This window comes from Bos mutus, chromosome 22 (assembly GCF_027580195.1).
Source record: "Bos mutus isolate GX-2022 chromosome 22, NWIPB_WYAK_1.1, whole genome shotgun sequence".
In the NCBI taxonomy this organism is placed as follows: Eukaryota; Metazoa; Chordata; class Mammalia; order Artiodactyla; family Bovidae; genus Bos; species Bos mutus.
Window position 1 is genome coordinate 20,301 of NC_091638.1, and position 25,798 is coordinate 46,098.

Consider the following 25,798-nt stretch of genomic DNA (forward strand, 5'->3'; position numbering starts at 1 on the left):
ATAATGGTTTATAGTAATTGTTTGAGAAAAAAAGAGTGTGTTTTAACATTTCTAATTTCTATTAAAGTGGACCAAATGTTCAACAGTAACAGTAAAGCTTTTAATTAAACCTGGATAATTCAGGAAAAAAACTTAGTGATTGTGCTTTTAACATATGTATATGACTCAAGTATAAAGTTCTGTTTTACTACTTTGGTTAATTTGGAATTATTGCTTAAAGTTATTTTCACTTTAACTTCCTTAATTTGTGTTCTTTTGTAGAGTTAATACATATGAACTTTTAGGAGATGTGAATTGATTTACTGTAATACTAGTCTGTGTCTCCACATTTATTAAATTTGCTTTAGAAGACTTATTGACAGTTTGGGGGCAATTACATGATCAGCATAGATGCAGAAAAGAGATAACTTTGTTGTTAAGGTGTCCAAAACATTATTAAGATGTTATGTTGACCATGCCCCACTCCAGCTATTTTGGTACAAGGTAAGTTCATAATATAGCCATGAAGCTAAAATGATTGTTATTAATTTTAAAACAGTGAGAGCAAAACATATACATATGTGAGCAATTTGAAGTTCAGTTGTGATTCATAAAAAGAATTACTTTTCCTAAAGGGTATTTTGAGTTAGTTAGTTCAAGACTTGACTTTATGTCTGCAAAATTAATCAGATCTCTGGATATTTAAACAAACTCTTTAGCATGGATAACATGTAATATATTACATTTCTTAGACCTACAGTTTGTTATACTATCTACTTTTTAAACATTTACCAATTCATGCATTTAAATTTAAAACAGAATATACTATAGCATTTTAAGTGTTGTCATTGAATGCTAAAGTTTACCTATAAAGGAATGATCGTTTTGACTAATATTATAGAACACAGTAATGCATATGGAGAAAATTTGAGTTATTACCTAAGAGTTATTCCACATTACAGTGAAAAAACCATATTTTTATTAGTCTAATGCAGACTGGTTTTTCTGCATATTATAAAAGTCATACTTTTCTAAATGTTGCAGGTGTTCTTGGACTAATTGGTTGCTTTGCCAAATGACAAACAACTGGTATAGGCCCCACTTAGATTGCCTCTTGTGCAAATGAGGATTCATTCCACTGTATATGAACAACAACTATAGTCCTGTATTGCCTAAATGTTCTGGAAAAAACTGTCAGAGAAGAGAGAATTTTGTCAGAACCTGGGTATATTCCCAGGACTAAATCTAGAATGTGAGCATCATTTTCCATTTGCTATGGCAGAACAAAGGGTGAAAACTATTACTTTAGAGTGTCGAATGGCTGTATTAGAATGTGATAGCATACTCTTAAAATGTGAACTTCTAGGCTCATATTGTGGCCATATGGCAGTATTTAATGCACTTCTGAACTCCTGTAAAACAAATAACCATGAAGCCATTTCAACACTATTATTAAAAATCCTTTTGTTCTGCCTTTTAATACTAATTAGATTCTGTAAAAAATTTATTTTATAACATATTCCTTATATTAAATAATAGTAATTTGACAACAGAATTGAAAACTTAGGAATTTTTGTACTGAGTAGACGAAAGTATTAGCAGTAATTAACATGGAATGAATAAATGAATAAACATGCATAACATGCAAAGTATGCATGTTAACTATTTTAGCTCTATTTTACTAACCTTTTTCACTTACACATTACCACTGTACAAATTTGGCCATTTCTGAGTACTATCTGTATTACTATTTTCCAAATATCTATTTCTTTCATTTGATTTACTTTCTCAACAGAAACAGACTCACAGAGAACAGACTAGTGTTTACCAGTAGGGAGAGGGAAAGATGAAAGGGGAAGGGGGTTAAGAGGTACAATTAGATATAAGTAAGTGGCATATACCCTGGAGAAACCACATTTCAAAAAGACAACATGTACCCCAATGTTCACTGCAGCACTATTTGTAATAGCCAGGACATGGAAGCAACCTAGATGTCCATGACAGACGAATGGATAAAGGAGTTGTGGTACATATACACAATGCAATATTCAGTTCAGTTCAGTTCAGTCACTCAGTCATGTCCAACTCTTTGCGACTCCATAAATTGCAGCATGCCAGGCCTCCCTGTCCATCACCAACTCCCGGAATTTGCTCAAACTCAAGTCCATCGAGTTGATGATGCCATCCAGCCATCTCCTCCTCTTGCCCACAATCCCTCTCAGCATCAGGGTCTTTTCCAATGAGTCAACTCTTTGCATGAGGTGGCCAGAGTATTGGAGTTTCAGCTTTAGCACCAGGCCTTCCAACGAACACCCAGGACTGATCTTCAGAATGGACTGGAATGCAATATTACTCAGCCATAAAAATGAATGAATTTGAGTCAATTCTAGTGAGGTGGATAAACCAAGAGTCTGATATACAGAGTGAAATAAGTCAGAAAGAAAAGAACAAATATAGTATATTAAAGCATAGTTTGTTCTCTGTGAATCTGTTTATGTTTTGCTCTATGCATTCATATGCTTTATTTTTTAGATTCCATATATAAGTGAAAACACACACAGTATTTATCTTCCTCAGTGTGACATTTTTCACTAAGCATAATATTCTCTAGGTCCATCCACATTGCTGAAAAATGGCAGAATTTAATTCCTTTTTATGGATGAATAATATTCCATTGCATATATACACACCATATATTTTTTATCCATTCATCTGTCAGTGGGCACTTGGGTTGCTTCCACACCTTGACAATTGTAAATGATGCTGCTATGAACATTGGGGTACATACATCTTTTTGAATTAGTGTTTTTTTGTTTTCTTCAGATATATAACCAGAAGTGGGATTGCTGGGTCATATGGTAGTTGTATTTTTAATTTTTGTGGAAATTCCGTGCTGCTTCCCATAGTGGCTGAACCAATTTACACTCTCACCACCAGTATACTAGGGTTCCCTTTTCTCCACATCATTGCCAACATTTATGTGTTGTCTTTTGGCTATAGCCATTCTGACAGGTAAAAGTTGATTTCTCATGATAGTTTTGATCTGAATTTCCCTGATGATTAACAAGTTGGAGCATCTTTTTATGTTTCCATTGTCCAGCTGTATGTTTTCTTTGGAGAAATGTCTATTAATGTGCTCTGTCCATTTTAAACTTTTTTATATTGAATTGTATGCGTTTTCAATTTATTTTGGATATTCCCCTTATCAGACATATCTTTTGCAAATATCTTCTCCCATTCAATAGTTCGTCTTTTCATTTTGTCTATAGTTTGATTCACTGTGCAAAAGCTTTTAAGTTTGATTAAATCTGATTTGTTTATTTTTGCCTATGTTTGCTGTGTCTGAGAAGACATATCCAAAAAAATATTTCTAAGGCCTGTATCAGAGTGTACTGCCTATGTTTTCTTTTAATTTTATGGTTTCTAGTTTTACATTTAAGCCTTTAATCTCTATTTTGTGTTTAGTTTTGTATCGTGAGTGAGTGAAAGTCGCTCAGTAGTGTCTGACTCTTTGCGACCCCATGGACTATACAGTCCCTGGAATTCTCCAGGCCAGAATACTGCAGTGGGTAGCCTTTCCCTTATGCAGGGGATCTTCCCAACCCAGGGATCGAACCCAGGTCCCCTGTATTTCAGGTGGATTCTTTACCAGCTGAGCCACCAGGGAAGCCCTACTTTTGTATATGGTATGAGGAAATGTTCTAATCTTGTTTTAAATGTAGCTGCCCAGTTTTTCCAGAACTATTTGTTGAAAGACTCTGTTTTCCCCGTTTTATATTCTTGCCTCCTTTGTCATAGATTAGGTGACCACATGTGTGTAGGTTTATTTCTGGGCTCTCTACTCTGTTCCATTGATCTATGTGTCTATTTTTGTGCCAGTACCATACTGTTTTGACTACTGTAGCTTTGTAGTATAGTTCGAACATAGGGCACATACATTCAGCTTTGTTCTCCATGTCTGTGCCTCTGTTCCTACCCTGCAAATAGGTTTATCAACACCATTTTTCTAGATTCCACATATATGCATTAATATATGATATTTTTCTCTTTTTTACTCACTTCACTCTGTATGACAGGCTCTAGGTTCATCCACATCCCTACTACTAACCCAATTTCATTCCTTTTTATGACTGAATAATATTCCATTGTGTATATGTACCACATCTTTATCCATTCATCTGTCAATGGACATCTAGGTTGCTTCCATGTCCAGGCTATTGTAAATAGTGCTATGATGAACACTGGGGTACGTGTGTCTTTTTGAGTTGTGGTTTTCTTAGGGTATATGGCCTGTTTTGGGATTGCTGGATCATATGGTAGTTCTGTGTTTAGTTTTTTAAGGTATCGCCGTACTGTTCTCCACAGTGGCTGTACCAATTTACATTCCAACCAACAGTGTAAGAGAGTTCCCTTTTCTCCACACCCTCTCCAGCGTTTGATGTTTGTGGATTTTTTGATGATGGCCATTTTGGCTGGTATGAACTGGTGCCTCATTGTAGTTATGATTTGTATTTCTCTGATAATTAGTGATGTTGAGCATCATTTCTTGTGTTTATTGGCCATCTATATTTCTTCTTTGGAGAAATGTCTATTTAGATCTTCTGCCTATTTTTTAATTTTATTTTTTAAAATATTTAACTCCATGAGCTGATTGTGTATTTTGGAGATTAACCCTTTGTCCACGGCTTTGTTTGTAAATATTTTGTCCATTCTGAGGTTTGTCTTTTTGTCTTGCTTATGGTTTCCTTTGTTGTGCAAAAGTTTTTAAGTGTAATTGGATCCCAGTTGTTTATTTTGTTTTTATTTTCATTATTTCAGGAGGTGGCTCAAAAAAGATCTTGCTGTGATTTATGTCAAAGAGTGTTTTTCCTTTGTTTTCCTCCAAGAGTTTTATAGTCTTACATTTAGGTCTTTAATTCATTTTGAGTTTATTTTATGTATGGTATTAGGTAGTATTCTAATTTCATTCTTTTACATGTACCTGTCTAGATTTCCCAGCACCACTTATTGAAGAGGCTGTCTTTTCTCCATTGTATATTCTTACCTCCTTTGTTGTAGACTAGGTGATTTTAGGTCCATGGGTTTATATCTGGGCTTTCTATCCTGAACCATTGGTTTATATTTCTGTTTTTGTGCCAGTACCATACTATTTTGATTACTGTAGCTTTTTAGTAAAGTTTGAAGTCAGGAAGACTGATTCCTCCTGCTCCATTTTTCTTTCTCAAGGTTACTTTGGCTGTTTGGGGTCTTATGTGTTTCCATACAAACTGTAAGATTTTTTGGTTCCAATTTTGTGGAATTGCCGTGGCAATTTGATAGAAATTGCAGTGAATTTGTAGATTGCTTTGGGTAGTATATTCATCTTTACTATATTGATTCTTTTAATCCAAGAATATGGTATATCTCTCCGTTTGTGTCCTCTTTGATTTCTTTCATCAGAGTTTTATAGTTTTCTGAGAACACTGAAGCTTTCTCAGTCTTCTGAAATCTTTTGCTTCCATAGGTAAATTTATTCTTAAGTATCACCCCAATTAATATTCCCTGGGGCATGATGTTCTCTGTTAGTCCAGTGGTTCTGACTCAGTTCTCCCACCTCAGGAGCCCAGGCCTGATCTCTGGCCCGTGAAGTGGGATCTTGCAAGCCACAGGGCCTGCCAAAAAAAGGAGCAGGGCAATGCAAATAATTACAAATTAAATTTAGAAAACTAACATATATTCAGAAAAATAATAATCTATATAAAACAAGTACTGGAGGGTAAAACTAAGCTCCAGTAGCGAAGAAGAAAAAAATCATAAATGATCATACAAAATAAAAGGGAGCATGCTGCTGCTGCTAAGTTACTTCAGTCGTGTCCGACTCTGTGTGACCCCATAGACGGCAGCCCACCAGGCTCCCCTGTTCCTGGGATTCTCCAGGCAAGAACACTGGAGTGGGTTGCCATTTCCTTCTCCAATGCATGAAAGTGAAAGGTGAAAGTGAAGTCGCTCAGTCGTGTCCAACTCTTAGAGACCCCAAGGACTGCAGCCTACCAGGCTCCCCCGTCCATGGGATTCTCCAGGCAAGAGTACTGGAGTGGGGTGCCATTGCCTTCTCCAAAAAGGGAGCATAATAATAATAACAAAAAAAATAAAATGAATTCAGAAAATTAACAGTTATTTTATTAAAAAATAAGAAGAATATATACAAAAGAACCACTGAAGGGTAAAACAGAACTCGATAATGGCAAAGAACAACAACAACAAAAAAAAACCAAACAAAACAAAACAATGACAAAAGCAACAAAAAGACAGAAAAACCTCAGCTGTGAGGGGCAGGGCTTAGGCAGGGGCTGGATTTATGTGGAGGCTAGCTTTAGGCAGGGGCAGGGTCCTGATTCAGGACCCACACTGCTGGAAAAGGCCCTGGTTGGGGGTTGGGGCTTGGGTTCAGCCTAGCTGAGGGGGACTCTGCAGTCTCTCCTGCCTTAGGGTGTGCAGGATCACACCTGGGGCCCCAGGAGGCTCCCTGGGGCCAAGTGGGTAGAATACCAGGCAGGTTCCCTGATCCTCTGAATCCCAAGTGACTCTTCCCCCAGGGCTTGGCTCTTCCTCATACTCCCCTCCTCTCACACCCATAGGACCTACATAGGCAGAGTAGGTCCTGTAGGGTGAAAGGCACCTTAAAGGGCAGAGAGGGCCCCAGAGGCTGGAGAGCCAGGCCCAGGGCCTTAGATGACTCCCATGGGCTCAGTGGGCAAGGGAGCAGCAGGCACTTCTCCTGACCCCTGAGGGCTCCCCAGTTTGGCTTGCATCCTTCTTCCCACTCCCTCTCACATCCCCAGTACTCACGTGGGCAGAGAGGTCCCTGAAGGGCATAGGACCAGGCTTGAAGCCTGTGCAAGCTCCCTGGGGCCAAGTGGGCAGGAGGGAATGCCAAGCACATTCCCCCCTCCTCATCCTACAACCTCTGAAGGTCCTTTCTACTCCCTGTTAACATCCTGGAGGCAAGCATGCCTCTCTGGGTGCTCCCAGTCACTCCTCAGCCACACTAGTCCTGTCTGGCCTCCACTTTTCCTCCCCTCTTTGCTCCCGTTCACATACTACCTGATTGCTTAGTGGGTTCCTCCCATCTGTCTGGTTTTCAGAGGCCCCCCACCAGCATCTTGTGAGTATCCTAGTTGTAGGGCAACAGAAACTCCATGTCTTCCCTCTCAGTAATCTTGGCTCTGCCTAATATATATATATATATATATATATATATATATATATATATACATATACATATACAGTTCTTTTTTTTTTTTTTTTTTTTTTTTTTTTCAGGAGCTCCTGCTGTAAACTTTCCCTTCCCCTGTTGTTCAAAAATCCCTGATTCTTAGCAGAGAGAATTCAGAAAAATAGTATACTATGTCTTGGTCAATTGGGGAATATGTGTAGTCCATCTCTTGATCATTTTGTAGTAACTAAGAGGTTCAGAGCTTGTGCTGTGAATTGTAACTTCAGTAGACTGGACCAGGAGCGGGCCCCTAACTTCACTATTGTAATGTGTCATGAGATAATAAACCAGATATAGTGTACTGCACAGGGTGTGAAGGCATAATGTTTCCAATTTATTACATGTACTTGCTTTTCAAAAATATTTGATCCATTAAATGTTAAAAGGTACAATGAGAACGTGTTAGAAGTAGCAGCTCCTTTTAAGAAAAGAAGTAGTATTTCAGGTGTGGGAAGGAGCATACGTGTTAGGTTACGTGGTCCATGGTTTCATGGTCTCCTGGTAACAAGTTAGGAGAGTTGAATAAGTGTAGAGTTAGGGCCCATCTAATTGCAGGTCCCAGTTCTTCAGGCTTGGTTGGACACTCTTCTTAATTTCAGTTATCTGTAAAATGAGGACACCGTTCACAACAGTTACGAGGACCACATGAGATGCCATGTGTGAAACCCTTGCCAGCACCTCTCCAGGTCCTCCTACCACCACCTCAGAGGGGAGACTTAGCTGTTCAGTGTCATGTCCACCACACAGTGAGCTAGCAAATATGATTGTTTGGCATTTTAAGTAAATTGCCACTTATAATGAATTTTGTGGTTTCCTCCTAAGTTTTAAAACACTAATTCAGCTCCCTATTTTAATAAAACCATAAAAGGAATACAGAGTGTTCCAATTTAAACTTTGATTTTATTTAAATTTTAATGAGACCAAATACTTTCTATCTTTTGCAGCAGGAAGTATATAGGTATGACTCATGAACATACTATGCATGACTGACATTGAAATAAGATCAGTTTATATGGTATCTTTTTTTTTTTTTTTTCCTGGCCACATTCTGTAGCATGCAGGATCTTAGTTCCCCAACCAGGGAACAAACCCAGGCCCTTGACAGAACATAGATTCCTAACCACTGAACCACCAGGGAATTCCACCTATGATCTCTTTTTAAGGGAAATTTCTTTTAATAAAATTGTCAATATAAATATGTGTTATATTTTTAGTGAATAGTTAAGTATAGTATTTTCAGTGTGCTAATCTGAAAGACAGGGAGAATGCTTTATATGGCTAACATTTGCCATGAAGTTGGTAGTTATTAATGTCTAATGAATAAAAATTTTAAAGATATATATTTGGATTTTTATTATTTTTGTATTCCTAAAATTACTAATGGCTACATATTTTGGGATGGGGAATATAAAAAACAGTGATGATTTGATAAGGTAGAAAAGGAGGAATAAAAATTATCCTACCTAGGATTAGCTGAAGTTGTTCAGGAAATCAAGAGGGTTTGCAAGTGTTATAGTTAGACTCCCATCATTATGAACCTTAAATTTCTTTCTTCTCCCCAGTCCTAACCCACGTGATCACTCACATCTCAGTAATCCTGCCAGAGCACCCAGAATGCTGAACTGGTCATGCAATCCTGACTTGTCATGGCATAACAGCAGCAGATAACCTTGAGAGACTGTCTTTAGTCTAGGTGATGGGGTTGGGAATTGCCCTTTAAACTGAACAGAAGTAACAGATTAGAGGAAAATACTTATAACATATAAAATACAGTAAAAGGATTAGTATTCAGACAATGTAAAGGGCATATACAAATCAATAAGAAAAAAGAAACTTGGGAAACAGAAAATTCACCAAAGAAGTGCAGCACCTCATCATCATTGAGATAAACACAACACAAAACAAAATCACAGTGGTAAAATTGAAAAGTTTGACTATAGTGTTGATCAAGGGATAGAAAAGTGGATTCTCTTCTGGTTAGAGTGCAAATTGATTCAGCTCCTTTAACATGTATTTGTTAAAATTGCAAATATATGTATCAAAGGGCCCAGCTACTTAATTTCTCATTTACACTAAAAGACCTCTTGCACTATGCACAGTGAGGCACACACACACATATTCACTGTATGAACACATATATTCACTGCAGCATCATTTACCATCATAATAAGTTGAAAGAAAACTAAGTCCCTATAAAGACAGAAGTGTATGCATGCATACAGAACATGCATGCAGAACATGTAGTACTGTTCAATGGTGGTCATTAAAAATGAGCTATAACTGATAAGAAATTATATAACTATATTTGATAAGAAATAATCTCCAAGACAGAATAAAAATTGTAACCAGACTTACAATGTGTCACCATTTATTTAAAAAAAGGGAAAGAAAGCATGAGGTAGCACTATAGATTTTCTACAATAGTAGCTTTCAAAGTGTTTTTTTTTGGAAATGATCCTCAGGAAGGCACACATTTCATATCTAGACTGAGTGAACCCTTACTACATGCAGTACTCTGACATTTTTCTATCCTGTTTTATTCCGTGCCATTCCTTTCCACTTTGCAAAAGCTGGTCCTGGCTCATTAAACTGATTCAGGACTCAACCATAGTTTGAAAAATATTGCTCTGAAGGTGCACACTGAAATATGTAAATAGAAAAGTAACTGAAAGGCAACGCACCAAGCTGGTATCAGAGGTTGCCTCTGGGGAGAAGGCTGATGGACGGTGGTCCCAGGGGTTCTAGAGTCTCTTCTGTGATTACTTAGGTTATTGCACATTTTCTGCCTATTTTATAATAGGCATCTGTAAATATACATTTTAAAATGTACTTTTTAGAGAGTAAGAAATCAAAGCTATTTTCAAAACTCAAGGAATTACTGGGATTGAGAGAGTAGTGGCCAAGGGTCTTAAAGAAAAATTGTTGCACTGCATATTGAGTAGTACAGAAGGCAGGCATTCTAGCTAACTATTTCTGTTTTATACCTATGGCCACAGATATAAAACATCAACTAAACTACATAAGTTTTAGATATCAGTCTAGACAAACAAATAATTACAGGGGTGGTGTGGGGAGGGAGATGGGAGGGAGGTTCAAAAGGGAGGGGATATATGTATACCTATGGCTGATTCATGTTGAGGTTTGACAGAAAACAGCAAAATTCTGTAAAGCAATTATCCTTCAATAAAAAATAAATTAAAAAATAAAACTATAAAAAAATTAAATTTATTTAAAAAGAATAATTATTTTTGCAAAGAAACATTACTGTAGAAAATATAATGTATGTATACTTGGCCATCTCTGCAGGCTGAAGCAGATATGCCCAGTTCTCTGTTTTCTATTTCAGAACTAACTTAATTCTTTCTGGTTTATCTTCACATTTTTACACTAAAGGGTAATTTATTAAGCCTCATCTGAAAGGTCAAGTAACTCATGTTTACAAGAAGTTAGACACAGTTCCTAGAGGAGGTAGATCCTTTTAATTTCAAACATTTAAATGGTATTATATGTAGATGGATTAGAACTAGATGATTTCTTATGTGAATTTCTCAACACAGTAAAAGCACCCGTAAGAAAAAGAATATTTTCTTTTTTTGTAGTTTGTTTCCTAAATATACACTTTCATATGCTAATTGTAAGACAAATTGAATTTTTAATGACCACATTAAATTTTCTCTATAAATGTTCTGAAAATAAATTTTTAGGGTAAAATATTTAAGCCTTCTAAGAAAGCACTTATATAAGAATCATTTTTCAAAATCTTAGCTGTTGCTAAAGCAATGATTATGTTCACCTTTAATTTCATCTACTCAAGGTTTCATTGAGGTAAAAAAAGAAGGTCTTTGAAACTTTTCTTTAAAAATGAGAATTTGGGAAGAAAAGCATTATTTTAGAAAGCATGCTACCGGTTGTAGCAAGGAAGGGAAAGAACAAGAAGATGGGAGAGAGGATAGTATACATCCACCTATCTGGTTTTTCTTCCATTGTGGATCTGAGGTTGAGAGGAGGCAGAGGGGACCTGTGACTAACATGGAGGTTGAGGCCTTTCTTTTAAATAGCTTTACATTCCTTGAAGTTAAGAGTGGGACTTGTGCCTATGACATGTGAATCTGGGAAAGTGGCTCATATGCAGTTTGGCACCAAGCTAGCCTAGGACTGTGAAAGTGATGTGACTCTATGATGAGAACTCAGAATACATTATGAATGTCTCTTACTGATACCCGAAGGGAGGTGAAAATTATAATTCATAACAATTTTCAAACCATTGATTATATTACAAATTATAATTTATTAGTTTTTTTGTTTGCTTTGTAAGATTACCTATTCAGTATTTGCAGTTTGGTAGTTTTAATAAGATTAGTTTTATTTGCTATAATGAATTAAAAATTTTAAAGTGTGATAGTCTCTTAACTGCACATATCTGATGCCTACCTTTTCAGTGGACACAGTATACAATACACCACTGACTGCTAGTGGCAGCCTGGTGTAATTGCAAGCAAATTTTCCAAGTGATAAATAGTCTTCCAGATGTTATCAATAACATCATCATGTTACTTAGGGGTCTGAGAAGTAGAAGGAAGGAATTATGCATCCAATATCATAACATATTGAAGTGTTACAAACTCTCTACATAATGTTTCATTGGCAGGATGAGGGTTTTTGCTTCAATTGTTTTTTTCCCCCTGAATTTTACCCCATTTTCCCATTAATATGGTGTTTGAAGGGGAAAACCAGGGTCTTCACTAACTGCAGTTTTTTTTTTATCCACAGCATCTGCAGGAATTGCTGTGTCACAGAGGAAAGTACGTCAGATCAGTGATCCTATTCAGCAGATCCTAATCCAGCTGCACAAAGTCATCTATATCACTCAGGTCAGTGTGCCAGCTTTTTATTTCCTTTTCATCTTAAGTACAAGTTTGGTGCTAATATTGCCAAAGAACTCTTTGAGACACTTTTAGAATCCACTCCTGTGCATGTTCTCTGGGTTGCTACTAATATGGAATAACAAAATCTTGCAGTTTTTTATTTTTTTAATGTATAAGCTATTACCTCTTTGGTAATGATGTGTACCAGTTCCCCTGGATCATATTTCGCTGGATCATACCATATCCAGGGGAACTGGTACACATCATTACCAAAGAGGAAATGTGATATGAGATGGGTCATATGAGATATGACCCTTGTTCTTGACTTAAAGCTCACTATTGTGGGTCTTAAGAGGAATGAGTATCTCTTTTAAAAGTATTAGCCCTCATTTGTCCTAGGTGAGGTTAGTATAGAGTTTTGAAGCAAAAGAAGGCTTGTCTTCTCAGATGCAGGGTTTAAAGCTACTTCCACTGGCAATGATAGCTCAGAGTGAGTTGAGTTTCAAGATAGTCAGTTTTATCTGGGTCCAACAACATGTCCCTACTTGGAGTTTTAGTATTCTAATTTTTTTTTTTTTTTACCTTTTGCATGAGAAATTTGGTGAAATGAGCATTCAGCTGACACTGTAACTCAGCAATCTACTCAATTAGATTCCTGTTTGATTATTAGCTATACCAGTGCTGTGGTAGCAAGAAGTACATTCTATTAGGGCTGTCATGGAATCTTTCTGGCTCTTAGACTATGATTTGAGCTGACAGTTAAAGGACCCAAGCCTGTCATTGTCTCTGTAAGTGCTCCAGTACATCTGAAGGACCCACCTCCCTCCCCATCCTTGTGGTCTTCATACTGCCTGATCATCAAATGTAGCAGTCGCTCAGGCTTCCAGGGTGCTCCCTTCAGTTGGCTCTTCATCCAGATGACTGTGGTGAACTGCAGCAGCACTGCATGCCATGGATCACTAGCATCTTGTGTCCTCCTGGCAAATAACCCATCAGTGGGCTCAGTTCCAAGGGTACAATCAAACCAGTTTTCAAAATACCATCTGTGTGGCTCCTCCTGGACAATCCTGGAACCAAATCTGTTTCATTAAGAGTCTAGTCAGGGAACAGAAACCACAATAATTTCAACAGGGATGGTTTCACTTAAATACTTATATAAGAATTACTCATAATAACAGCGTATCATCTATTGAGGTGGAGAAGGCAATGGCAACCCACTCCAGTACTCTTGCCTGGGAAATCCCATGGATGGAGGAGCCTGGTGGGCTACAGTCCATGGGGTTGCAAGGAATCAGACACAACGGACGTGACTTAGCAGCAGCATCTACTGAGGAGGGGAAGAGAAATTTAAAGACCATAAGAGCAGATAGGGAAGTCACTATTTATAGGGCTAAGTAAGAGCACCCAAGAAAGGAACAAAATGAAAGAGGACACCCTATCCTGGGCTGAGGTTCAGACCTTACTGGAAAAACCAGAGAAATGTTCTGAGGTTCTGTGCTTTGGACCTGCTGGAAAGCAGCATGTAAGGATAACATGCTAGGAACTGCCCTCCATGGAACCAGGTGAGGTGCCAGAGGTAGGTTCTGCTCCATGGAACTCTTCAGAAAGCTGGTTGCAGGGTTGGTGCCACTGAATTTGGCTGAGCGTTAGCACCACTTGAAGTTCCCTTCCCTGCTGACCATTCAGTGCTGCCCAACTAAGGTAAGGGAGGAGTATCACTGGAACCAGAAAGACAGGCTGAATCCTCTACTAGCGCCCTCTGCTGATAGATCTGAACATCCAGCCAGCTGACAAGGGATATATGTTTCAGTATCACAAACAGGGCAGAGAAGGTGGATTTGGAAGTGAGAGTAAACAAACTGACAACTGGCACAGTTAGCCTGGGGGCTTTATGAGGGGCTCCCTTATTTGGAACCTGCCAACCTCCAGCTTCTCACTGTTCCTCCTTTGACTTCTGCCCATCCTGGAGAGTAGCCTGGCTCTTATCTATCATGTTTGAATTGTTTTTTATGTATTTTTTGGTTGGTTCACTTTTAAACTAAATCTGGTATTCTTTCCAGTTACCCTGAGGGCTACCCTTTTGAGACTTAAGAATCTAAAGTTGATTACTTTTTCTTCCATTTTCTGCCTACAACCTTTCCCTTATGCAACCCCACAAAACTGTCTACCTGATTGAATGAAAGTAGGTGAAGGGGCAAGAAAATTGGTTAATAAATCAAAATATACTCTGCCATATCTCTATTGAGTAAAGGTATTATATTCAAAAACACATTTCCATTTAAATACTGATATAAATATGTGGGGAAGCTTTTTTAACTGTAGTGTTATGGAAATAACTTCAAATAGCTTTTTGGTTACCTTAACAATTCACTACCAAATTAAGAGAAATATCCTTTGAAATTTAATTTCTATATGTCTGTCTTGATCATTTTTATATATTAATAATAAAAATAAAAAATAATGAAACCTTTAAAGGTTTTTTATTATTAATATATAAAAATGATCAAGACAGACAGGACAACTTGGAAGAAATGGACAAATTCTTAGAAAAGTACAACTTTCCGAAACTGAACCAGGAAGAGATAGAAAATCTTAATAGACCCATCACAAGCACCGAAATTGAAACTGTAATCAGAAATCTTCCAGCAAACAAAAGCCCAGGTCCAGACAGCTTCACAGCTGAATTCCACCAAAAATTTAGAGAAGAGCTAACACCTATCCTACTCAAACTCTTCCAGAAAATTGCAGAGGAAGGTAAATTTCCAAACTCATTCTATGAGGCCACCATCACCCTAATACCAAAACCTGACAAAGATGCCACAAAAAAAGAAAAAACTACAGGCCAATATCACTGATGCACATAGATGCAAAAATCCTTAACAAAATTCTAGCAATCAGAATCCAACAACACACTAAAAAGATCATACATCATGACCAAGTGGGCTTTATCCCATGGATGCAAGGAATCTTCAATATCTGCAAATCAATCAATGTAATACACCACATTAACAAATGGAAAAATAAAAGCCATATGATTATCTCAATAGATGCAGAGAAAGCCTTTGACAAAATTCAACATCCCTTTATGATAAAAACTCTCCAGAAAGCAGGCATAGAAGGAACATACCTCAACATAATAAAAGTATATATGACAAACCCACAGCAAACATTATCCTCAATGGTGAAAAATTGAAAGCATTTCCCCTAAAATCAGGAACAAGGCAAGGGTGCCCAGTCTCACCACTACTATTCAATATAGTTTTGGAAGTTTTGGCCACAGCAATCAGAGCAGAAAAAGAAATGAAAGGAATCCAGATTAGAAAAGAAGAAGTAAAACTCACTGTTTGCAGATGACATGATCCTCTACATAGAAAACCCTAAAGACTCCACCAGAAAATTACTAGAGCTAATCAATGAATATAGTAAATTTGCAGGGTATGAAATCAACACACAGAAATCCCTTGCATTCCTATACACCAACAATGAGAAAATAGAGAAATTAAGGAAACAATTCCATTCACCATTGCGATGAAAAAAATAAAATACTTAGGAATATATCTACCTAAAGAAACAAAAGACCTATATATATATAAAACTATAAAACACTGGTGAAATAAATCAAAAAGGACACTAACAGATGGAGAAATATACTGTGTTCATGGATCAGAGGAATCAATATAGTGAAAATGAGTATACTACCCAAAGCAATCTATAGATTCAATGCAATCCCTATCAAGCTACCAATGGTATTTTTCACAGAGCTAGAACAAATAATTTCACAATTTGTAATGAAATACAAAAACCTCAAATAGCCAAAGCAATCTTGAGAAAGAAGAATGGACCTGGAGGAATCAACCTGCCTGACTTCAGGCTCTACTACAAAGCCACAATTATCAAGACAGTATGGTACTGACACAAAGACAGAAATATAGATCAATGGAACAAAATAGAAAGCCCAGCGATAAACCCACGCACCTATGGACACCTTATCTTTGACAAAGGAGCCAAGAATATACAGTGGAGAAAAGACAATCTCTTTAACAAGTGGTGCTGGGAAAACTGGTCAACCACTTGTAAAAGAATGAAACTAGAACACTTTCTAATACCATACACAAAAATAAACTCAAAATGGATTAATCTAAATGTGAGACCAGAAACTATAAAACTCCTAGAGGAGAACATAGGCAAAACAGTCTCCGACATAAGTCACAGCAGGATCCTCTATGACCCACCTCCTAGAATATTGGAAATAAAAGCAAAAATAAACAAATGGGACTTAATTAAAATTAAAAGCTTCTGCACAACAAAAGAAACTCTAAGCAAGGTGAAAAGACAGCCTTCAGAATGGGAGAAAATAATAGCAAATGAAGCAACTGACGAAGAATTAATCTCAAAAGTATGCAAGCAACTCCTGCAGCTCAATTCCATCAAAATAAATGACCCAACCAAAAAATGGGCCAAAGACCTAAACAGGTATTTCTCCAAAGAAGACATACAGATGGCTAACAAACACATGAAAAAATGCTCAACATCACTCATTATCAGAGAAATGCAAATCAAAACCACAATGAGGTACCATTTCACGCCAGTCAGAATGGCTGCTATCAAAAAGTCTACAAGCAATAAATGGTGGAGAGGGTGTGGAGAAAAGGGAACCCTCTTACACTGTTGGTGGGAATGCAAACTAGTACAACCACTATGGAGAACAGTGTGGAGATTCTTTAAAAAACTGGAAATAGAACTGCCATACGACCCAGCAATCCCACTGCTGGGCATACACACCAAGGAAACCAGAATTGAAAGAGACACGTGTACCCCAATGTTCATCACAGCACTGTTTATAATAGCCAGGACATGGAAGCAACCTAGATGTCCATCAGCAGATGAATGGAAAAGAAAGCTGTGTTACATATACACAATGGAGTATTACTTAGCCATTAAAAAGAATACATTTGAATCAGTTCTAATGAGGTGGATGAAACTGAAGCCTATTATACAGAGTGAAGTAAGCCAGAAAGAAAAACACCAATACAGTATACTAATGCATATATATGGAATTTAGAAAGATGGTAATGATAACCTTGTATGCGAGACAGAAAAAGAGACACAGATGTATAGAACAATCTTTTGGACTCTGTGGGAGAGGGTGAGGGGTGGGATGATTTGGGAGAATGGCATTGAAACATGTATAATATCATATGTGAAACGAATCGCCAGTCCAGGTTCAATACATGATACAGGATGCTTGGGGCTGGTGCACTGGGATGACCCACAGGGATGGTATGGGGAGGGAGGTGGGAGGGGGGTTCAGGATGGGGAATACATTTACACCTGTGGCAGATTCATGTTGATGTATGGCAAAACCAATACTATATTGTAAAGTACAAAAAATAATAATCGAATTTCATGGTCAAAAAAAATAAATAAATGGATATATTTTATTTCTTTACTGGATTCCAAAGTATTTTAAAGCAAGAACGAAACAATTATTAACACCTAATTATTATGCTCTTACACTTCCAGCATAACAAATTATTTCATGTTTTTGGCAAAATGCCATTCCTTGCTGCAAGTTCAGATATAACCATGGTGATTGTAAAAATGTACTCCAGAATTCTTTAAAGTTTATGACTTTGTACATAGTAAGGAATGATTACTCTTTGGGAAACTAAATTACAGTGCTTACCAAACTTAATGCCTTTCAAATAAAGGAGATAAATAAAAGACTAAACATTACACTCGCATATTCACCAAAGGTTGAAGACCAGGATCAGTTTTTCCCCTCTGGTAATGGCAAAGGAAAACTTCTGAAAGTAAAACTGAATTGACAAAGCAAACCAAAAAACCCTTCTTGTTCATGTATTTATATACTAGGCTCTCAAACTCTCACAGACTTATGCTGTGATAGCACCCTGAATTGCAGAACCAGGTCCCTTCTGACAACCAACAAGTGACTTTAAATGGGAAACTGCTTACTTTTGGCTGGTGGTGACATTTCCTACCCAATTTCCATGGAGACAAATCTGTGGAAACAATCTAAAAGCAGCTATTTTTAGAGACACAATGTTAGAATCCTTATCCTGCCTCCAGTGATTTTTCATCTGTTTTCATAAAAAATGAGATAGTAATCTTAAGACCAGTGAGCTGAGAATGAAATCAGTGGTTCACTTCCATTGCTGAAAACCAAAATTGATCTTTGAGCAATTAAGGTGACTGAAATACATATGATAGCAGGAGTCTTCATGTGTTATTGCTTAGGTAGAAACTTTGCGGACAATGTAAGTTTGGATTTAACTCTATAGTTAAAATTTGATTGTTGTGTTAAATAAATGCTTTGAAAATGAGCATATTGCAACTTTTTAAAAATGGAACATCTGTCTCCTAGAGAGTAGACTGTTAGTTTGGTTGGAGCTCCTTTAGATTGTCATCTTAGCAACAATACTTGTTGCCAGAAGAATACAGAGATGTAGTCAGGAATAGCAATGAGCTGTCCTCAGATGGAAAATGCAGGACTAACTGTCATCAGGGCAACATACTGTTTTTTTCCAGCAGTGGTGATGGATGAAGTTAGATCCATCTGTACCCTCTCATCTGGATCTTCTGATTCCTAGGGGCAAGGATGACAGATTAAATAGAATTTAGGGCAAATCTGTGTTTCTCAAGTGGACTCAGGTTTTCAGGGTTTGTAAACTCTTAAGGCAAATAGATGGGGAAAAAATGGAAACCATGACAGGCTTTATTTTGGGGTCCAGAATCACGATGGATGAGACTGCAGCTTTTCTTGGAAGAAAAGCTATGACAAACCTAGACAGTGTATTAAAAAGCAGATACATAAGTTTTCCAACAAAAGCCAATATAGTCAAAGCTATGGTTTTTCCAGTAGTCATGTACAGATGTGAGAGTTGGACCATAAAGAATGCTGAGTGCTGAAGAATTGATGCTTTCGAACTGTAGTGCCAGAGAAGACTCTTGGAAGTCCCTTGGACAGCAAGGAGATCAAACCAGTTAATCCAAAAGGAAATCAACCCTGAATATTAATTGGAAGGACTCATGATGAAGCTGAAACTCCAATACTTTGGCCACTGATGCAAAGAACCAACTCATTGGAAAAGCCCCAGATGCTGGGAAAGATTGAGAGCAAGAAGAGAAGGGGGCAACAGAAGATAAGATGGTTGGATGGTATCATCAACTCAATGGACATGAGTTTGAGCAAGCTCTGGGAGATACTGAAAGACAAGGAAGCCCAGATAGTGCTTCAGTCCATGTGGTCACAAAGAGTCAGACATGACTGAGTGACTGAGCAACAACAACAAGAGAATTTTACATTCTGTGTATTTATTTTGATGATATGCTGAACAGTTTAGCATTTAGTGAAATCTCCTTTTAAACAGTAATATGTCAAATCACTTTTTTTCGATAGGAAAGATATTATTTGAGTCACTATCAAAGCAGATCCTGTGGGCTACTGAAAGGTTGTTGTTGAGCCATGAAAGATGCCAGGATTCTTGGTCTCTGGAGGAGAGGAATTCAATCCAGGGCCAGTGACGAGGCTTGATCAGAGCTTTTGTGTAATAAAGTTTTATCAAAGTATAAAAGAGATAGAGAAAGCTTCTGACATAGATATCAGAAGGGGGCAGAAAGAGTGCCCCCTCTGCTGGTCTTTAGCCAGATGTTTTATGTCTGTTCAGTTCAGTTTAGTTCAGTCGCTCAGTCGTATCTGACTCTTTGTGACCCCATGAATCGCAGCATGCCAGGCCTCCCTGTCTATCACCAACTCCCGCGATGCCATCCAGCCATCTCATCCTCTGTCATCCCCTTCTCCTCCTGCCCCCAATTCCTCCGAGCATCAGAGTCTTTTCCAATGAGTCAGCTCTTCGCATGAGGTGGCCAAAGTGCTGGAGTTTCAGCTTTAGCATCATTCCTTCCAAAGAAATCCCAGGGCTGATCTCCTTCAGAATGGACTGGTTGGATCTCCTTGCAGTCCAAGAGACTCTCAAGAGTCTTCTCCAACACCACAGTTCAAAAGCATCAATTCTTCGGCACTCAGCCTTCTTCACAGTCCAACTCTCACATCCATACATGACCACAGGAATAACCATAGCCTTGACTAGATGGACCTTTGTTGGCAAAGTAATGTCTCTGCTTTTCAATATGCTATCTAGGTTGGACATAACTTCCCTTCCAAGGAGTAAGCATCTTTTAATTTCATGGCTGCACTCACCATCTGCAAGTGATTTTGGAGCCCCAAAAAATAAAGTCTGACACTGTTTCCACTGTTTCCCCATCTATTTCCCATGAAGTGATGGGACTGGATGCCATGATCTTCATTTTCTGAATGTCTGTTAGGAAGCTGTTAATCAGATAAGAGAGACACCTCAAGGCTGATGGAGTTTCACCAGGCCCCTCTCCCACAATATGCATTTTTGAGATAGGATGGCACGAGGTGTGTCATCCCCCAGACATGAAACAATTGATATGAATACTAGTTTGTTGAGCTATTATCAGCCCAAGGTTTGAGAAAAGAAAAAAAGTTAGTCTAGGTGGAACTATTTTGAAGAAAGGCAAATTCCAAAGCAAATATATAATACATTAACATAGCTTAAGAAAAGCATTTCCATAAGAAAAACGCATTGGTTAGCTCAAGGTTAGAAAAAAGTTAAGGTGGAACCAGGTATTGTCATGGCAACACAGAATTTTAAGAGAAAAATATCTGATGCTTGCACCCTGTTTCCTCCATTTGGAGACCCTTGGCCTTCCTGCCTGTTACCCTCTCACTACTGACGGTCTGCCAGTGTGTTTTTTGGAGACACTAGAGGATATAGTTCCTCAGAAAGAATCCATATATTATGTTCGAGGAAACCTACTATATAAACATACAAGATTTTATTTTTTCCTTCTGTTACTTTGGAATGATGAAAACAAACAAAAACCACACTTTTAGACTTGTGATGTTGAGGGAGTCATTCTCTCTTCTAGACTCAGTTTCATCATTCAGGTGGCCATGGGACTGTGAGATAAGGGAAATACAGTATGTGAAATGTTTGTAAAGTGTTATACTAGTGTAATGCTAGTGATGGTGGTGTTTGCTCTCAAGCAAAAGTAGAGCTGGGAGACTCAGAAAGTGTCTTGGGTGTTATATAAAGTCTGACTTACTCACCTATAGAATAGTTCCTGATTTATAAGTTTATTGTCAAGAAAAAAAGTGGGCTAATGCCCACAAAAGAGAACAGTAGTGCCTGGCACATACAAATTATAGGTAGTAGTCATTTCATCCTTAGTATTATAACATATGTGTATTTACCTGTACTTATGTCATCTGAAGTTAGACTATGCATGAGTTACCATTCTGTGCAAAAACTTTAATTCTTCATGAAAACTTTAAAGATAGGGTACTGTCCCTTGTGATGCCCCATATGTGAATCTTAAGTTGACTGAATATTGACTTATGCAAGAAAGGTTTTATGAAAGTCAATTCAAGCCATCAGGAGTAGTAAAAGCAATTCTAAGTTAACTAGAGGCATATCAATTTAGCTGCCATAACCAGGGTAAGTCACTTTTCAAGGACGCACTGGCGCTGTAGCGGACAATAAGGCATGTCAGGGAAGACTGCCGCCCTTCCCTTTGACGGACAGAACCGTGCTGGGCCGCACCTGAAACGCCGTGCACCAGCTCTGCCTTGCGGTGTTTGACTCAGGGAGGTGGAAGCTTCTGGTGGGTAACAGTAGGGAGTTACCAACTCTAAACAGTGCTTCTCATGATACTTTCCCTTCTCTACCCCAAACAGTGGCTTCCTACTACTTATTTATTAAATCTAATTCATCCTGACTGAACCCTAATGTATACATATTCATTTCTCTCTTTCTTCTTTCATAGAATACATCTTTCCTTGTAAGTCTGTTATTTACAAAATTCAGTTTATATGTGCAACTAATATGTAGTTTAGTTCTGTGAAAAATAACATCAATAAAATGAAAGAACAGTAATATAATTAGAAGTAACCTTTTGAAAGAAAACACAGTAAAATATTTTTTCTGGATTGTAGACTGAAAAATTGTAGTATCAAATCATGCTATTTGGAGTAAAATTTAAAATTCTTCTTTAGTCCTATTGAATGAATATTGTTACCATCACAAATGCTTCTTGAGAGTCAGCTATGCATTGTTAATGACGTGCTTATTATGATTTTCTCATGTTATGCAGCTTCCTCCAGCTTTGCACCACAACTTGAAAAGAAGGATTATAGAGAGATTCAAGAAATCCCTCTTCAGCCAACAGAGTAACCCTTGTAATTTGAAATCTGAAATTAAAAAGGTACAGTATTCTACATATAGAAATTCTTCTTTTACTAACAAAAACACATCATATGAATTAAATTTTATCCTCCCATGCTTGAATCCTCTATTAAACTCTGCCCTTTCCTAAAGCATGTTATCAATGTTTCTCTTAGCCCATTTGGGCAGCTATAGTAAAAATACCAAAAACTGTGAGTTTATAAGCAGCAGGAATTTATTGCTCACAATTCTGGAATCTGGAAGTCCAAGATCAGGTGCCAGAATAGTTGAGTCTAGTAACCTCTTCCAGGTTTCAGACTGTCAACTTCTTGCTATATCCTTATGTGGCAGAGGGAGGTAAGGGAGCTCTTCCAGGCCTCTTTTATAAGGGTACTTTTAATAAGAACACTTATATAAGGGCTTTATTTTTATGGCCTAATTACCTCCCAAAGGTCCCTCCTGGGGGATTAGTGTCAATATACAAATTTGAGAGAACACGAGCACTGAGACCATAGCATACTTAAGATATTAAATCAAGGGTGTGTCTTTGCCTCTAATTTTCTCACCTTTATTTCTGAAGCCATCAACCTCAGAAGACTAATAGAAAGTTCTTTCAGTGTTATTGTATGTTTCCTAAGAAGAAATGTTATTAAATATCTTTAATATAAACAAATATGTATGTCCTTTTAGAGAATTCTATTCCAATCTTTATTGAAATATTCTTCACCAAGCTCATAAATTTAAGTTTGCAACCCTGAACAAGTCACTTAAGCATCTGAGGTCATGATTTTTATCATTTAAGAAGGTGAAATGAGCCATTTCTTAAAGTTCTTTTCTTCTTTGACATTAGAGAGTCTCCTAGACTTTGGGTGCTGGTAAATATTCCTATTCTTACATAAGAAAACTAAATCACCAAGAGGTTAAATCAACCCCAGATGGAAAGAAAACTGTTTATTTCTGATTAACACAACTTGGCGAAAGGGTATCCTTTTGACTTTGTTGGTAGCCATTCTGATACAGGCCTTGGAGATGGTCACAGGTTCTGTTCTCCTGTCCCAGAACGACACAGGCCAAACAGCTTGGACCCACTGGTGTAAAGATGCTTGATCCTGTTCCAATTTTGTGTATTTTTAAAAAGTTTCAGCACATACTGGTGCTGAAGCCAAAGTTCTAATACGTTGGCCACCTGATGCAAAAGCCAACTCATTGGGAAAGACTCTGATTCTGGGAAAGATTGAGGGCAAGAGGAGAAGGGGGTGACAGAGGATGATATGGTTGGATGGCATCACTGACTCAATGGACATGAATTTGAGCAGACTTAGGGAGACAGCGAAGGACAGGGAAGCCTGGCATGCTGCATTTCATGGGGTCGCAAAGAGTCAGACACAACTTAGTGACTGAACAACAACAGAATATACTTAAACTTTGGCTCAGGCATGCTGCCAATGAACTTTTTATTTAAGGTTTATTTGAAAATTTTACTGTATTCAATCTGTAGCATAAATCAACTCATAATCTGGGCAGTGTTGGGGTATGGAGGGAACCAAAAGTGCCCATTGAACTGAGAAGGCATCTTGAGACCTATAAACAAGGCAGGCAACTCTGTATAATCAAATTTGTTCCAGAGTAATTTACAGGGTGAAATTCCCTGGTGATTCAGCGGTAAAGAATCTGCCTGCCAATACAGGAGACATGGGTTTGATGCCTGGGTCAGAAAGATCCCCTGGAGAGGGAAATGGCAACCCACTCCAGTTTCTTGCCTGGGAAATCCCATGGACAGAGGCTGCAGTCCATGGGGTTGCAAAAGAATCCAACATGACTTAGTGATTGAACAACAGCAAACTTACAAGGTGAGATGGAGATCAGGTGGACAATGACCCAGAAGCATTTGCAGCTGCTCCCCACACCTTCAAGGAGCCACTGGGATGGTTTTAAAGTTAACTTAGGGTGTGGGGGTTGGTGCTCGGAAACAGGACGTGCCTTCCTAAGTCAAGTTTATGAATTGATAACTGGTCACATGGGCACAAGGAATACCTCAACCAACATCTTTATCGTTGTCTTTGGGGACAAGCAGAGCATGGAGGCCACCTGGTCATGATGATTATTAAAAAACTTGTCTTAACGACTAAGGCCCTGACAACAGAGATGTGACTTACTGGCCAGTACAGTCCTGAGTGAGGTCAGGGGGAGGACAGGAGGAGCCACATGGGCCCACGGTGCTGTCAGTTACCCTGACAGTCATATGGGCTGTTTGATAAGAAATACAAGAAGTATGTTTTTGCTTCTTTGCCTTACATCAGTGGTATCTGCACATACACAAACAGGGGATGGGGAGAAAAATGCATTCCTACAGGGAAACAAACTATAAACCCTACCTCATCAGGTAGAGAGATCTTTTGGATTATCTTGGCAAATAAGGCTGAGAAACAAAGATGGGGAGATCAAAATAGAGGTGGAGGAGCCTTCAGATATTTATTGCATGATATTCACATATTACATCATGAATACCAATAAACTGATTTATTTTGTCTCCTCTGGGTCAGCCTGTCTTGTTGCAGAGCACCAGCTCTAGGGTGCATGGGCTTCAGTACTGGCAGTGCACAGGCTCAGTAGCTGAGGCTCGCAGGCTTTAGAGTGTAGACTCAGTAGTTGTGGCTCATGGGCTTAGCTGCTTCATTGCATGTGGAAACTTCCCAGACCAGTGATCAAACCTGTGTCCCCTGCATTCCACTGTACCACCAGGGAAGACCCCAATAGATAGATTTTTTAAAGATAAAAGTTCAAATCCCCCATAGAACATTACATTTTACCAAGTTTTATTTCTTATTAAAATGATGTTCAGAATAATCCAGTCTGTACATGCATTTACTTTGAAATCCTAGCTTCATGAGAGGAATATGCCTGCCATGAAATGAGGCTTGAAGGTGCTGCGACCTGTCCCTGCTCTGTGATCCCAGCAGGCCTGTCCTTAGAATAAATCATTGCTTCTTTGTGACTTGGGTTTTCAGTTTTGCATCCTTTCCTTGGCGTCTTTCTTTTTTCTCCTTTTCTTTTGTTATGCCCCCACCCCCACCTTGTCTGCCTCCTCTTTGCTGTCACAGGTTGCCACCTTCTGTTCCTGTTCTGGGGCATGAGTAAACCAGAGGGGGGCATAGATTCATTGCTTTCAACTTTGTTAAGATGCAGATTAAATTATCCTATGAAGAGGGCTGTGCCCTCCTCATCTGATACTATGTGTGTGGTGGTCCTTACCCTTATGGTGGTTCGTACCCTGCCATCAGGCCTCACCTCCCATGAGGTAAAGAAATCCTACGCCTGGAATATTAACCGAATTCTCTATTAACACCTTTCTTAACTTTTCCTGTCTAGAATTAATCCCCCTTTTCTCTATGCTTCAATCACCTTTTCACTCATATCATTGTGTTTTA

At 38.2% G+C, this 25,798-nt stretch overlaps 1 protein-coding gene across 1 annotated transcript in view; it reads left to right on the forward strand.

The window, feature by feature from the left end:
• LOC106700546 (serine/threonine-protein kinase Nek10-like) overlaps positions 1–25,798 on the forward strand; it is a gene marked incomplete at its 5' end in the record, with an annotated part of 82,038 nt that overhangs the window by 20,295 nt on the left and 35,945 nt on the right. Inside the window, 2 exons of the mRNA XM_070360022.1 lie at positions 12,005–12,105; positions 22,300–22,410. Of these exons, the coding sequence (XP_070216123.1) occupies positions 12,005–12,105; positions 22,300–22,410 (212 nt within the window). The remainder of the gene's footprint in view (positions 1–12,004; positions 12,106–22,299; positions 22,411–25,798) is intronic.